Below are 15,199 nucleotides of genomic sequence, written 5' to 3' on the forward strand. Positions count from 1 at the left end.
ATTAAAATTCAGCCATAGATATTTCCTTGCTATTTGACCTTGGACAAGTCATTTAAACCGTCTGCTTCAGTTTTCTCAACTTTAAAATGAGGATAATAATAGCAACTATCTCCTAGTAGATGCTTTCTCCCCTCCCTTTCTTCCTTGATTGCTTCCTTCCTTCCCACAGACGCACAAATATCTTGCCAGATAACTCAAAAAAAGCTTGTAGAGAGGTTAAAGGCAGTATGGGTTCAAAGGAGAGTGAAGAAAATGGGTGAATGAATGGGCAGTTAGGTGGAATAAATCTGGCTAAGTAAAAAGTGGGTAGAGAAGGGAAAAAATATGGATGCATAGAATTAGTGGCTAGTTGGGTTGAAGAAGCAACCAGAGGATGCTAATTTGGTGAGGATTTTTTTTTTTTGCTAAAAAATTAGCAAATACTTATATTTTAATAATTTCTTTCAAAATACAATAGATGACATATTCACACAACTCTCAAGGCCAAAATGACTTTTAAGGACCAAAATATGTTCAAGAATCCAATCCTGATTCAGCATGATGAGTGATGAGGTGAGAGGGATAATTCTTTTCTTTTCTTTTTTGGAGGGCAACTGGGGTTAGGTAACTTGCCCAAGGTCACCCGGCTAGTTTTTGTGTTAAGTGTCTGAGGATGGATTTGAACTCAGGTCCCCCTGACTCCACAGCTGGTGCTCTATTCACTGCACCACCTAGCTGCCCCGAGAGGGATAATTTGGGAAAGCTGTATTGTTATGGAGTGGAAAAATAACAAGCATGTGTACTTCTTTCTCATCCCAGTAACCGATTGGTCCAACACTATTTCTTTGCAGCTGATCTTTTCCCTTCTCCTTTCTTTGGTTTGCCTTTTCCACGAAGCTTCTTTAGTCTCATTTGCTCTTCCTTAAAATCTTGATGTTCATCTCTGAGCAGAGAAAAAGAGAATGACTAATCAGTTAACTCTAAAAATGCTAAAGCACATTCAAATCGTAATGTTCTCTTTGGTGATTCTTGTAGAGTTCAAATAAGTGAACACATGTCATATGATTTACAAACCTTAAAGTGACATATAAATGCTAGCTTTGATGATGATTATGATAATGGTTACCAGTATTTGACTTTTTCAAGGGAATATGCCTGACTAGGTTTATGGAAAATACAAAGCAGTCCCCAACTTATGAATAGGTTACATTTCAACAGTTTATTTGTAAATGAGTTGTTTGAAATTCAGAATGCCTGTTCCCATAGAAACAATGATGTAAACTGTGGCTAAGCTTCTAGGCTGGTTTATGAATCTATTTTACTAATGATATACCTGAGGTCCATAATAGTAGCTCTGGTAGCAAATCCCTCATGATTCCTGAAATCCTGTGTGAGGCCAGAAGTCAACTAAGGAAATGAAGGCAGAATCTAGAGGTTCTCTGGAAGCTGGAGTTTCTCTTGCATCATAGAAAGGAAGATTAAACAGCAAGAAAATGTACAGGGGCTCCTGTGGCTACCACACCAATTGTGGTGGAGGGAACCATCAGGAAATGGCTCAGGTGAAAGAGCATATTATTTTTCTATCTCAATGACATGTCAAGTTAAAGAAAATGCTAATGTAAGAGCTCTAGGCCAGAAAGGAGGACATGGGCAGGAAAGGGTGTTGATGGTGGGAGGGAGCTCTGGTGCCATGGCTATCAGGTTTGCTATCAGTGTAGATCAATTGTAAATTGAGTGTGTGTAAGGTGGAGGGCTGCTTGTATTCTTTTTTTTTTTTTTTTAAAGCAATAGGGGTTAAGTAACTTGCTCAAGGTTACACGGCCAGTTTTCTGGGTGTGGTGCTGAGTATCTGAGCCCGGATTTGATCCAGGTCATCCCGACACTGGAGCCAGTGCTCTTACTCGCTGAGCCACCTGGCCGCCCCTAAGCAATCGGGGTTAAGTAACTTGCTCAAGGTTACACGGCCAGGTGTTTCTGGGTGGGTGCTAAGTGTCTGAGCCCGGGATTCGATCTCCAGGTCTTCTCAACACTGGAGCCGGTGCTCTTACTCGCTGTGCTACCTGGCCGCCCCAGGCTGCTTGTATTCTAACAATTAAAAAACAAATCTCCAAGAAATGTTTATTAGTTGTTAGGATATGTATTAGAGCAGAACTAAAACTATTTTGCAAATGATACTAATCTGTATTTATTATGCTTCCCAGGAATAGTATTCATATTTGATCCTAACATACAAAAAAACCTCAGCCGGTGGGAACCCTTGGCTTAGACAGCTGAGAATTTACATCTTTAAGCAATAAAACTTGTTTATTTTAACCTATTTTAAGCTTAAATATTATTTAAATACTTTCCTAACTTATAAAGCAGAAGATACCAAACATAATTTAACCCTTTCTTAATGACAGTCATTATGAACATAAATTATTATAATGTACCATTATACAGTGATGTCGTGAATAAGGCCTAATTTTCCCCCACTAAAAGGTCCGAGACTGTATTTTTAGAATTGCTTATTTTTTTTTATAGTTTTTCTGTTTCTTTTCTTGCTATCAGGCTCCTGGCAGTTATATCTCACTCTTGTTAATGTGTTTAACTATAGCAACTCCTCTCCTCCCTTCTAATTTGCTGATTCTAATCTGTTGTGAGCTTAAAAATAAGACAACCACATTTTTAAGGACTATATGTAAAATAAGAGTCCATAGATGTAGGTGAGGGTCTGAGGAATTCTTTTATGGGTGAAGCACATGAATTTTAATATATGGACTTTATGATATATTCATCTATCCTGGACACTCTGAGGCCTAACCCCTGCACCCTCCCCCCCACTTCCTCCTTTTCTGCTGTATTCTGGATAGGTAAAGTATTATGTCATTCAATATATACTTCTAAGACTTTCTGACATCTAACTTCATTTTAAAATAAAAATATTATTAGTAATTAATATTTTAGTGCCAACAGAAGAGAAAGGCAAAGGCCCATACTAAGATCATAAAATACGAATTAGAATCCTTCTGTCTAGAAGAGTGCTACGTTAGGCTATCATGATGAAGATAAAAGAGTTTATTCTCTAAGCAAGTTAGTTGCAAAAACCTTCAGCATTCCATCCTCCTGTAGATCTGAAAAAAATGTGTTGCCCAACATCTAGAGTTACTAAGACAAGGTGGCCTTTCTGCAGTCCACTTTGGTACTCTTAAAATTAAGAGTATGCTAGAGAGAAGGTTAGTTCCTTTCCTGTTTCCTAGGTAGCAGCTCTCAAAACAAACTGCCCGCTGAAGCGGAATAACTGGATATTGTTGTTTCTCTCTACCTCATCTACTTTCTTATGTTGTAGGCATCCACCTCCACTCTTTATCTAAAGGCACTCATTTAATTTTTACTCTGAAGGTTATAACAAAAACTTCTAGCATCCAGCATCCATATAGGCATAAAATGGATTGGCCCTGTATATTTTAAAATCAGGTTTACCTACTGACAGACAAAACATAAAAGGAACCTTTACAGCTTCTTCCTTAAATTTCACTAGCTTTGATTTGCCAATGTCTTAAATAACTGGGTTCACTTATTTTTTACAACTTGTATGAGATTACACTGTAATTTAAAATTAAATAAGAGAATGATTTAGCTTGTCCATATGGTTGCTAGATTTTATACACTAATTTCTCTTGTCCCAGTGGACTACATATAAAAAAATGCAAGTTATCCAAGGTAATGGTGGGACATAGTGGCACAGATAATCAAATTTTATATGATTTTCATATTACATATAATGATTGTTTTCCCAATAGATTTGTCCTTTTATTTTGTTAAAATTGTGATTAAAATAAGTTTATAGTCACTCGGCAAAAACCAGCTGTCAGCAAAAAGAGACATACCCAAAGTATGGTTTGCCAAAAGGGTGGTTTGCCTCAAGTTAAAAATATTCTGTGAAAAAGCAACATGAAAATAATATATATAACCATAATGTATAATATTGTATGAGGTAACAAGTATTTTGTACTAATGTGTTAGTGTCTAGCTATTCTGAGTGGCAAATATATTCTCTTATTAATTCTAATGCATTAGCAGAAATAGCATTATTATTTTTGTATCTCAATGACATGTCAAATTTTAAAATGCTAACATAAGAGTTCTAAAATTAAAGATATCTGATCCTTTCTTTCCTCTTGCCTGAGTCCCATTTTCCTTTTCCTATAGGTTAAATCTCTCTCCAATGAACAAACAGGTATGAGATTCCATTAAATTTAAATGTAAACATAACCCTTAAAGGCAGTCCGCAGCTTAATTAGAACAAAATAGTATGTCAAAAATGGTACAAAGATAATTAAACTGCCTAAACAGGGTGGGTAGAAATAATAGTGCCAGGGAAAGCACTACTATAAGAATGACAGAGGTTCCCACACCTAATAAGCAGATCAGAGGCTGGGGCCAGAAATCATTATTGAGCTGAAGCTATTGTCCTGCTATCAGTATCACTGACTACATCAACATTTCTGCTGTTTCTTTGTATGGTATTTGTACCTGCTTTTCCTAGCATCATTCAGGACTCACAAGTGTAGATGTCTAACTATAAGTATATACTGGACAATTTCCACCAGTTTTTGATTTGATTGTCAAAGTTTGTAAGCTATATTTTGAAGAAGTCTTTCACTTTCTTTAAATTTTATCTTTAAAAGTATATAAACAGAAAGATAGGTGTCCTAAAGGGCAGAAAGATTTTTAGGCATCTTGCCTATAATCTCATCTATCAAAAATTCTCTTACTATCCCCAGTTTCTGTTTCTTCATTACCTGTAAAGACCAAAGAAACGGAGTTTCCTCATGAGAGCAAAATAGGTGTTGTGAGGGGGATACCAGTCATAAGTCTCCTTCCTTTTGGCCAAAGGCTGTTCACTAAATAATTTTACTACTTTCATGGATTTAGAATCGGTGGGGTTGGCAACTTCTCCAAATATTCGAGCACTCAGGCGAGCCATTCGCATGGCATATTCTGAAAGAGATGACATCTCGAGAGAGAGCTAGTAGACAGTTCCTACATAAATGGAAAAGAATGATAAACATGTTAGTATGAAATATTCTAGGACTGTCCAATAAACATTTAGGAAAAGAAAGATGAGTCATGATGAATCATGCAAATTGGCAGAGATTTTATTGTGCTAGGAATTGAGAAACATTTGTGATCCAATATAACTGATTCTTTTCCACAATACTTTGTATTTGTGGTTTATGTTTTCTGTATATGGGGCTGATATAATCAAAATGTTATCTGTCACTGCCTTGCTATACTTTTTTTTTTTGCAATTAACTAGGCTGTACTTAAATAAGCATTTAGTGCATTCAAATTAACTTTTTTTTTTTTTAAAGTAAGCTTGCTTGGTAAGGAGAATGGGGAAACAGATTACCAGAGTCACAATTAACACTAATGTATCTTCAGAAAACACCAACGTAAGCAATCTACAAAATAAATATGCTGACTGACATCTAAAGGTTCAGTCTTTACAGAAAAATAATTATACTGTTGTCTTTATTATCAGTCCTTTGAACACAGTTCTTCCCAGAGGATTACAAAAGGCTCTGAAAAGTGCTAATGAATTATGAGGTCATTTAGCCTCTAGGTTACAAGACTGAATTTGGTCCAAGTCATTTGGGGTTGAAATTAATTTGAGGAAGGGGTTGGTAGATGAGTTAGGGTGGTAGTGGTACTATTAGGTTTTTTTAGTGAACTTGCTGTAAAAGAACCATAAAAAAACCCCCAGAAAGCTCAAATATAAGATTTTTATTTCCTAAACGGGTGACCATTCTCTGAATTTTGATGTGATTCATTTCCACTCTGTATATTTTGCTTTTGTCCTGTAATAACCTTCACTATTCTAAAATAGGGCAGGTGGTGCAATTGATAAGAGTCCTGGACCTGGAGTCGGGAAGAACTGAGTTCAAATCTGTCCTCAGACACTTACTAGCTGTGTGACTGGGCAAGTCACTTAACCCTGTTTGCCTCAGTTTCTCATCTGCAAAATGAGCTGGAGAAGGAAATAGTAAATATTCCAGTATCTTTGCCAAGAAAACCCCAAATGGATTCATGAAGAGCTGTAAAAGACCAGACAGCCACAAACCTAAAACAAAAACACTTTACATCTTATGTCTCCAAAGACCTCAGTATTTCAGAAAGAAAACAATTCTTATAACATTTTGATGAAGTAGATAAAAAACTCACATACTATATGTTTACATAAAAGCATACAGAGGGTAGATACCAGATTCAAGTTATCTGCCATTAGAACTGACATTTCATACCAGATCAAAAGCTGGCAAAAGAAGTCGGATATTCTTGGCATAAATATAGCTATGTGATGTGCAAAATCTTAGTAGTAAATTGAGAAAAATCTGCAATATGTTAATTCTCCTGCCACAGTTTTAATAATCTAAAATACTTTAAGCCAGTGGCTGACTCACTGGCTTGTAGATTGTCCTCTGCCCAACTAGGGATAGATTGTCCTCAAAACAGAGAAAAAAAAAAGAGAGAACAACAACAAAAAACCAACCCAAAACCGAAAAGGAAAAAACAAACAACTCCACCCCTGTGAAAACCAAAGGAGAAAAAAAGTTACAATAAAAAAAAAATAACCCCAGACTGTTATCTTATATTGTAGTGCCAGTAAACTTCAAAACCACTTCAGAACGATAGAAAGCAGGATTTAAACTAGGGGAACCTTTTACAAACTCATCTGAGGCTCACTAACAATATAAGCACTCTCTGAATAAAATACCAGACTTTAGAAAGTTCTGTATATATCTCAAAGCTGATTAAACTCATTGCCTCTGATTCTTCCTTATTCCCTACACTTTAGATTTCATGCTTTTCTGAAACTATCTTGATTTAACAGAGCCATCTCATGGTCAGCATGGGAAATCTGTCTCCCATTATATCTTATTATCTCTTTTCTTCCTAGTTCAGAGGGATCATATATAGCTATTTCTCCATTTTCCTTTTTCACCACTCACAGCTAATTTAATTGTATATAATATTTCATATATATATACATGCATATATATATATGTATATACACAACTTACTCCATTTTTTCCATTCTCTGCTTATAACTCTGGTCCCTCCTAAGGGAAATCTTTCTACTTCTCTCTTCCATTTATGAACCAAAAAGCAACCAATTAAATATAAAAGTAATGCTAGTAATTGCCTTTAGCAAAAAAAAAGTCATAACTTTATCGATCATAAGGAAGCAGTGTGTCATCAACCTTTAAAAGTTCTTGAAACTGCCTAGAAATTTCTTATGGAATCTCCCCACATTTCCTGCTACCTTTGCAATAGTCTCCTCTTATAGCATAGAATCATAGATTTAGGGGCAGAAAGGACAACAGAAGCCACGTGGTCCAATTCCTTCATTCTATACAGATGATTAAGCCGAGACTCATGGGTGTTAAGTGATTTGTCCAAGGACACACAGATATTATTAAATGGCAGTCAGAATTCAAAAGCAAGTTACCTGCCTCCAAATCCAGCATTATTTTTATTGTACCAATTAAAACTGTTTTTCTGCAAGCACTAGCATTAAAGATAAATTACTCTCCCCCAAATCCAATATGCTATTCAATTTATTGTGTTTTGTGTAATGCCTAATAATGCAATAATGTTTTCTAATTTTTTCATTGTGAACGTACAGTATTCAGTATTTCGGTCTATTATGTGTTTAAATGGGCTAATCAATATTTCTAACAAACTGTCCATAAAAAAAATGCATTTGAGTTAGAAACTACTGACCTGAACAAAATTTAAGACTCTGTCACAAGCTAGGAGAATGTTTCTGTATTATACATACATTTTTGTTCCCTTTCTTCCCCCACGGCAGCTATCCAGTCATCTATTTGCACAGATACCTATGTCCCAAAGATATATACCTTCTTCTCTACCAGGTAGAGTGGCTGGAACATAATAAGAACCTTGTAAATCAATCTTTCTTATTTTCTTCTTCCTTTCTTTTTTATGTATTTGTAAGTCACTGTCCTACTCCTCATGTCCAAAATAAACACATAGATATTAACATTATATACCCAGAGAAGAATAAAAAATATTTGAGTAAGAGGATTTAATTCCACAAATATTTAATGGTTATTAAGTGCAAAGAGCAAATTCCATAACTATAAGCGGCATATGTGATATAGGCCTTGAGTTTCCACATCCATAAAATGAGGGGGGTTAGACTGAATGACCTCTGATGTACCTTTTTTTTTTTTTTTGCTTTTTGGAGGAGATGGGCAGTTGGGTAAAGTGACTTGCCCAAGGTCACATGGTTAGTAACTAATGTACCTATTAGCTCTTGTTCTCTAACCTTGTATAGGATGGGTACGTTATACCTTATAAAGATAATCTGAAGAGGGAGGGGATGAGTACAATATGGACTGCTAAGGTGGAGGTGATAGGTGAACTAAACCTTAAAGAAGATAAAAGATTCTTAAAGTAGAAGATGAGAGGGTTGGGCATTCTTCAAGGGATCACTCAAAGTCCAAGTGTTCAAATAAGCTATTTAATAAAAATATGTTCAAATACCTGTAAATAAAAGCATTCCAGGGAGATAACAGTAGGGTAAGCAGGATCCCTGGGTTCTCAGAAGCTCCCTAGAAAGGACCTAAAAATCACTTTTATAGTCTTCTTGTCCAAAGAGCCTGTCTTCTAGGTCAATCTACCTGAAAGCAAAGTTAACTCAAACTGCCCTAGGTAAGTGGTGCTCCCAATAGTTCTAATTGGTGTTGTGGGACTATGTGTTTGGGGTATGTGTGTGAATGGGAGGGGTTAACTCCGAGTTCTACCAATATCCTTGTCTATAACAAAGGACATGCCATGCACATGGGGCTGAAGGTAAGAGATGGAATTTGTTGTCAAGGAGCACTGGTGGTCTCATTTGGTTGGAACACAGAGTGTACCTTAAGGAGTAATGTGAAATAAGGCTGGAAACAGAAGCACCAGTCAGCCTATGGAAGGCCTTAGGCTTAAGAATTTTTATTTTGTCCTACAGGAGATAAGGATTCACAAAAAGCTTTAGAGTAGGGAAGTAACATGGTTAGAGCTGGGACTGTGAAAGAATATTTTGGCTGGGTAGATAACAGGTCAAAGGTGAGAGAGAAGGTAGGAGGCTATCACTATAGTCCAGGTAAGAGAAGATGTGAGCCTGAAATAGGGGGATGACTGTGCATGGAGAGAAAGGGATGATGGATGGGAGAGATGTATAAAGTAGAATTAAAATGACAGAGTTGGAGGCCTAGTGAGAGACTAGGCAGCTGGAATAAAGTAGGAATTTGATGGGAAAATGACCCACTGATTCTAGGCCAAAAGGTAACAAAGTTATTTGCATGCCACCTTAGGAACACAGTAAATATCTGTGATACTACTCATTATGATGAAACTGTGAGTTTTTTCCCCCAAAGAATGTATTTGTATTACAAAAGTTAAAGTCAGAAATAAAGGTTAACAATAGAGATAGTGAAAAGTGATAGGTCTTTTTCAAGCCTGAGTCCCTCCACAGTAAAAAAAGAATTACTAAGACATAAAGTTTTGTCACTGACCTGACAAGAGACAGTTTTTCAGTAAAAGGCTACCCAAAATGTCTCCACTAGAGACTCACCCAAGAAAACACAATACCTCTTCTCAAATGCTGAGTTTAAAAACTTATGCTCTGCATGAATATTAGTCCTTTAGTCAATCAACCTGTCACCTTTCAATAGCTTTCAAAATCTCTCTTAGGCCTTTTTAAGGGCATGGAAAAGCTGTTTTCCATTGCATAATTTTATCAATAGGAAAAGCAAACGGTACTTTGGAGAGTAATGTAGAAAGAAAACAGTAAAGAGCTGACAAAAGTCATCTAGATTTCTTCTCTCTCCTTTAAAAAAAAAAAAGGAAAATCATCCCAGGTCACAAGGAAAAGGCACAGGTCTGACAATATCACCTCTGTCCCCAAGAAGCTCCAGTGACTCACTACTGCCTCTGGTATCAAATGTAAACTCCTGCTGGTGTTTAAAACTCATAGTGGTCAAAGGATATGAACAGGAAATTTTCAGAGAAAGAAATTAAAGATATCTAAAAGCACATGAAGAAATGCTCTAAATCACTATTGATTAGAGAAAAGCAAATCAAAACAACTCTGAGGTACATCTCACCAGTCAGATTGGCTAAGATGACAAAACAGGAAAATGATAAATATTGGAGAGGATGTGGGCAAATTGGAACACTAATGCATTGCTGGTGGAGTTGTGAACTGATCCAGCCTTTCTGGAAAGCAATCTGGAATTATGCCCAAGGGGCTAGAAATCCTTTATATCTTTTGACCCAGCAATACCACTCCTAGGGTTACATCCCAAAGATATCATAGGAGTGGGAGGAAGACCCATATGTACAAAAATGTTTATAGCAGCTCTTTTTGTGGTGGCAAAGAATTGGAAATTAAGGGGGTGCCCATCAATTGGGGGATGGCTGAACAAGTTGTGGTATATGCATGTTATGGAATACTATTGTGCTATAAGAAACGAGGTGCAGACAGTCTTCATATTTACCTGGAGAGGCTTATACGAACTGATGCTGAGTGAGAAGAGTAGAACCAGGAGAAATTTGTACATAATTACAGATACAAAGTATGTGTGATGACCAACTTTGATAGACTGGACTCTTCTCAGCAATGCAGTGATATAAGTCAATCCCAAGAGACTCATGATGGTGAGAAATGTGTGCATCCAGAGAAAGAACTAGAAAGAACTAAGTTTATATCCAGCTGGAAGCAAAATACCTGATCTTTTTCCTTTTCTTGTTTGGTTTTATGTCCTCTTTACCATTTTTCATTCCATCTGATACATTCCATCTTTATAACCTGACTAATGTATAATGTGAAAGTATTTACAGATCCTATAATTGACTATATGCTGCCATGGGGGGGGGTGGGGAAGGGACGGGGACAAAATGTGAAACTCAAGGAAATGTGGAATTGAATCCTGTAAACTAAAAGGAAACAAACAAATTAATTAAAAAAAAAAATACTGCCAGAAAAAAAAAAGCATCAGGTTTGAAAGGTTTAGAACTCTTCTAAATTGATTGTAAATTGACACGTTTGTCAACATCAATGCTGCTGCTTCTCTGATTTTAGGTCTCTAATTCTTTCTGGCAAAGGAATAAAGCAGTTAAGAGATATATTTCATGGGCATTTTTCTATTCAAAAGAAAACCATTTCTAGCTGGCCATCACAAGCCTAAATTTCACTTCTTTCAATGCCCAGAAATATTAGCAGATAGATACTTGTGGCTTAGGTACCTGGCTATCAGAATGATAATGTAGATCAGACTCACCACACTTTACCTTCACCTGTTTACAAAGTTCATTTTTTAATTTGGATTAGAGAGTCAATCCAGATGATTTGGCAGTTCCAGCAGCTGACCGTTCAAAGCAGATGTTCTCCTGTCTTTTCATGGCATTTTTGTATTTTTCAATCATTAAAATGAAGAGAATCATTACTGATCACAGAAGAAAAAAAAACCTCATAGCAATCTGACTCCAACCCAACTCTCCGGATTTATTATCCATTACTTTTCTTCCTGCCCTCTAGGGACCAGGCTTGTTTCTCATATGTAAGAGTCCACCACTCATCTCTATGCTTTTGCATAGACTCTGCCATGCTTGGAATATACTCTCCTGCCACCTCCAATTCTTAGAATCCCTAGTTTCCTCTTGGTGAGGCTTTTCTTGATTTCCCCCAGTTACTATAGACTCTCCCTCCATTTCCAACCCCATCCCCACAAAGTTCCCTATATTTACATGGTATATGTTTTATATCTATTCATATGTACATATGTTGTTTCTTCCATTAAATGTGAGTAAGGCTCCTTGAGGGAAGGGCTATTTCATTTTTGTCTCTCTATCTCCAGAACCTAGCACTGATGGACTGATTTAATGAAAAGGGAATTAAAGGGGAAGGAGGAGAAAGGAGCAGAGTCAAGGGAGTGTGGCTCATTGGCTAAAGTATACAGTTATCTTTGTTTAAGCATGACTACAGTGCCTAAATAGATTCTGATTTTATACTACTGAACAAAAAAGTGTATTTTGAAAAATCCTAAGAAAGTATTTTTAAAGTATTCAAAAATACATAGTGCTAGGTTTCTGTATCAAGCAAGACAAACACTGAAGATGATATTCTCTAAAGAAAACAAAGTTATTTTCTGGTAAGCCTATAAAGTCCAATATCTTTGACTTCACTTCATATTCAATTTATTGTACTGAGGTAATTAACATAAATTATAAACCATGCTCCAACTGACAGGAATAAGAAGTACATGCTGGCACAAAAAATAATCTGAAAAGAAGTCTTTCTTTTATGATTGATAATGATTAACTGATCTTACTGAGTAATACAAAAACTAAGGACAGTGAATATGTATGATTCCAGTTCCATGCTTTGTCTCCTTATTTTTAAATAGGGACAACCCCAAAAATATTTGCTCTCAAATTCATCCCTTTTGGGGAGCAGCAGCAGACAACCCCCAAATCATAGCCCAATTTGTTCTCCTTGCTCCATTTTCTTCCTTCTACAATCCATCCTGCACATAACTGTCATACTGATGTCAGTAAAACAGATCTGAGCATGTCCTTCATCACAAATCTTCAAGAGCTCCCTATTATTTCTTAGATAAAATACAAAATCCTTAGCTTGGCATTTAAATCTTGCCATCATCTGAATCTCACCCACCTTTCTAGTCTCATTTCACATTACTCTCCTATAAACAGTCTCAGCCAAAGTGGCCTGTTAGCTGTTCCCCATCTCCAACTTCTTGCAAGGATTCGCATAAGTGGCCTTCCCATGTCTGTAATGTAGTCCCTTCTCCCCTCCACCTGGTAGAATCCCTAACTTTTTTCAAAGCACACTTAGTTTTCACTTCCTACCCAAGCCTTTTCCTAATCTCGTTCTCCTCCTCTCTCTTCCCCGTTATCAATGATCTCCTTCCTGAAGTCACTTTGTATTACACACTTCTAACTGTACCAACTGTGTACCTGTTGCTCTCCACCAGTACAATGTATATTATTTGATATCTGGAGCTGGTGTATTTTTTTTGCCTTTGTATGCCCAAAGCCTAACACAATGCATGGTACATAGGTGGTACTCAACATATAGCTATGGAGCTGTTTTTTTGTTATTTTGTATTGCTTCATAGGACAGCTTAGTATGGTGGACAGAGGGCTACTCCTGGACTCAGGATGAACTGGGTTCAGTTCTGGCCTGATAATTTCTGATTGTGTGACTCTGAGCAAGTGGTCCCAGCAACTTTCTAAGACTTAGTTTGGAGAAAAGATGCCCCCCTCCTTCACAGAAGTTCCTTGATGGGAGCTACACAAACACAAAACATGGAGTTCTTTCTTTCTTTTTTTTTTTTTTTAAGCAATTGGGGTTAAGTAACTTGCTCAAGGTTACACGGCCAGTTATTTTGTGTGGGTGTTAAGTATCTGAGGCCGGAACCAATCCCAGGTTTCCCAACTCCCCAGGGCTGGCCCTCTTACTGCGCCACCCAGCTGCCCCAAAACATCGAGTTCTTATGCCTTTATACCGTACATATGCTTTCTCAAGATTTAATTTCCTAATTATCTTTTTCTTCTGTTACCCAACTGATTATGTTGGGAATGGCAACAACAATAATTGCTAACATTTATATATTGCTAACAACAATAACAGCAGCTAACTTTTATATAGTGTTTACTATGGCACTCTCATTTGATCTCCACAACTCTAGGAAGTGGGTGATATTATTATCTCCATTTTACAGATGAGGAAACTGAGGCAAAATGAAGTTAAGTGACTTGCTCAGGGTCATGCATCGGATTTGCTATTCGGTCTTCCAGACTGCAGGGCAACAAGCAAAGTGGCTAGATAGCAAGCAGGTACAGATAGCCTGGGATTTTCAATTGCTGTGTATACCCCCTGGATTGTTTGGTTTTTGTCTTCGAATCTCTAGCGTTTCAGCGACGAACCTGGCCGGCTGAATTAAACTGATAACGTGTGGGTAAGTGAAGAGTCAGATGCACAGCGGACAATTTCACCAGCCGCAACACGGACTGCATGGCTTAGACTGCTATCCTAATGCTGGACATTAATCCTGAGGGGGCGGGAGTCAATTATTCCCATTTTAAACCCAGGGCCATAGGTTCGGAGGCAAAACGCTTCTTGCCCAAGCCCTCAGCCCCGGCGCTCTTTTCCCTAGCCCACGCTGTTCCCCACCGCCGCGGGGCCTTCTCTGGGGTCCTGCTCAGACTCGGCGGCCGGTTCTTGTTGTAATGTAGGCGCCCCTCAAGCGTGTGACATTAAGGACCTTCTCTCCCTGACTCCATACTTGGGCTCCAAGCCGGGCCTCAGTTTATAATCTTCCCGACCCCACAAGACCCCAGATTTCAGCCGAATCCCAGTAACCCCGGTACGCTAGAAGAAACCACTAACCAATTTAACAGGTCCGGGCCTTCCTCACCTATACGTCACGTCCTCCGGAAACAAGGTTCCCAAGTCTCCTCAGTTCCCGCACCGCCCAGTGTCTAGGGCGACGCGTCGGGTCCGTACGCTGAGAGCTCGTCACGTTTCGTTTGCGCGTGCTCACGAGAAGAGGAGTGGAAAAGCGGAAGACTGAAGCCGGAGAGCTAGAAGGGAGGCTGGCAAAAAGCCCGGATGGGCGTTGTGCGACGCCTGGAGGTTTCGGAGGGCTGGATTCGGCGCCTGCGCGACAAAACTGGTCTATAGTCTGAGCTCCCGGATCTCCCGAGCTCAGTTTGGACAGGCTGGGGTGGGGTTACGTAGGGGTTGGGGGGCTGTTTTCTTGGCGCTTTATGAAGAGTCGAAGTAGTGGCCCTTTCTGGACCGCAATAGCACTCTCCCCCCTCCCTCCTCCAACCCCTTTCCTTATTTCTATCTCCAGCAGCGGCAGCATCTCCATCACCATCATCAATGAGAGTAGCAAACGTAGCGCTTTAATACTTGCAAAGCGCTTTGCTCTCATTTGACCCTAACGACAGCTCTACGAGGCAGGCAGCGTTGGTCGATCTGGCATTCTGAGGTTATTAATCTCCTTTAACAACTTCTGAAACTGAGGCCCAGGGAAGTCAAGCGATTGGCTCCTAAAGTCTCCCTAGGGTTCCCCCGGTCTCTGCTCCACCGCATGCCGGCCTTCCCGACCTGTCGTTAGCGTCAAATGCCAGCCAA

General features: G+C 38.4%; 1 protein-coding gene across 2 annotated transcripts; it reads right to left on the bottom strand.

Annotated features, from left to right (window-relative positions):
• Positions 1–565: 565 nt before the first annotated feature.
• MRPS33 (mitochondrial ribosomal protein S33) lies at positions 566–14,610 on the bottom strand. Of its 2 annotated transcripts, none has more exons than XM_069087382.1 (3): positions 14,475–14,610; positions 4,764–5,004; positions 566–922 (listed from the first exon to the last, which is right to left on the bottom strand). In XM_069087382.1, exons 2-3 carry the CDS (start codon positions 4,976–4,978, stop codon positions 817–819), a joined length of 321 nt encoding a protein of 106 aa, XP_068943483.1. In that variant the 5' UTR covers positions 4,979–5,004; positions 14,475–14,610; the 3' UTR covers positions 566–816. The 2 variants fall into 2 exon arrangements, with proteins under 2 accessions (XP_068943483.1, XP_068943481.1); XM_069087380.1 differs by having other exon boundaries at positions 14,447–14,592.
• Between the last annotated feature and the right edge of the window lie 589 nt (positions 14,611–15,199).

The sequence above is a fragment of the Petaurus breviceps genome, unplaced genomic scaffold (genome assembly GCF_028583685.1).
Source record: "Petaurus breviceps papuanus isolate PSGF00001 unplaced genomic scaffold, PetGlider_PUasm1.0 181, whole genome shotgun sequence".
Classification (NCBI taxonomy): domain Eukaryota; kingdom Metazoa; phylum Chordata; class Mammalia; order Diprotodontia; family Petauridae; genus Petaurus; species Petaurus breviceps.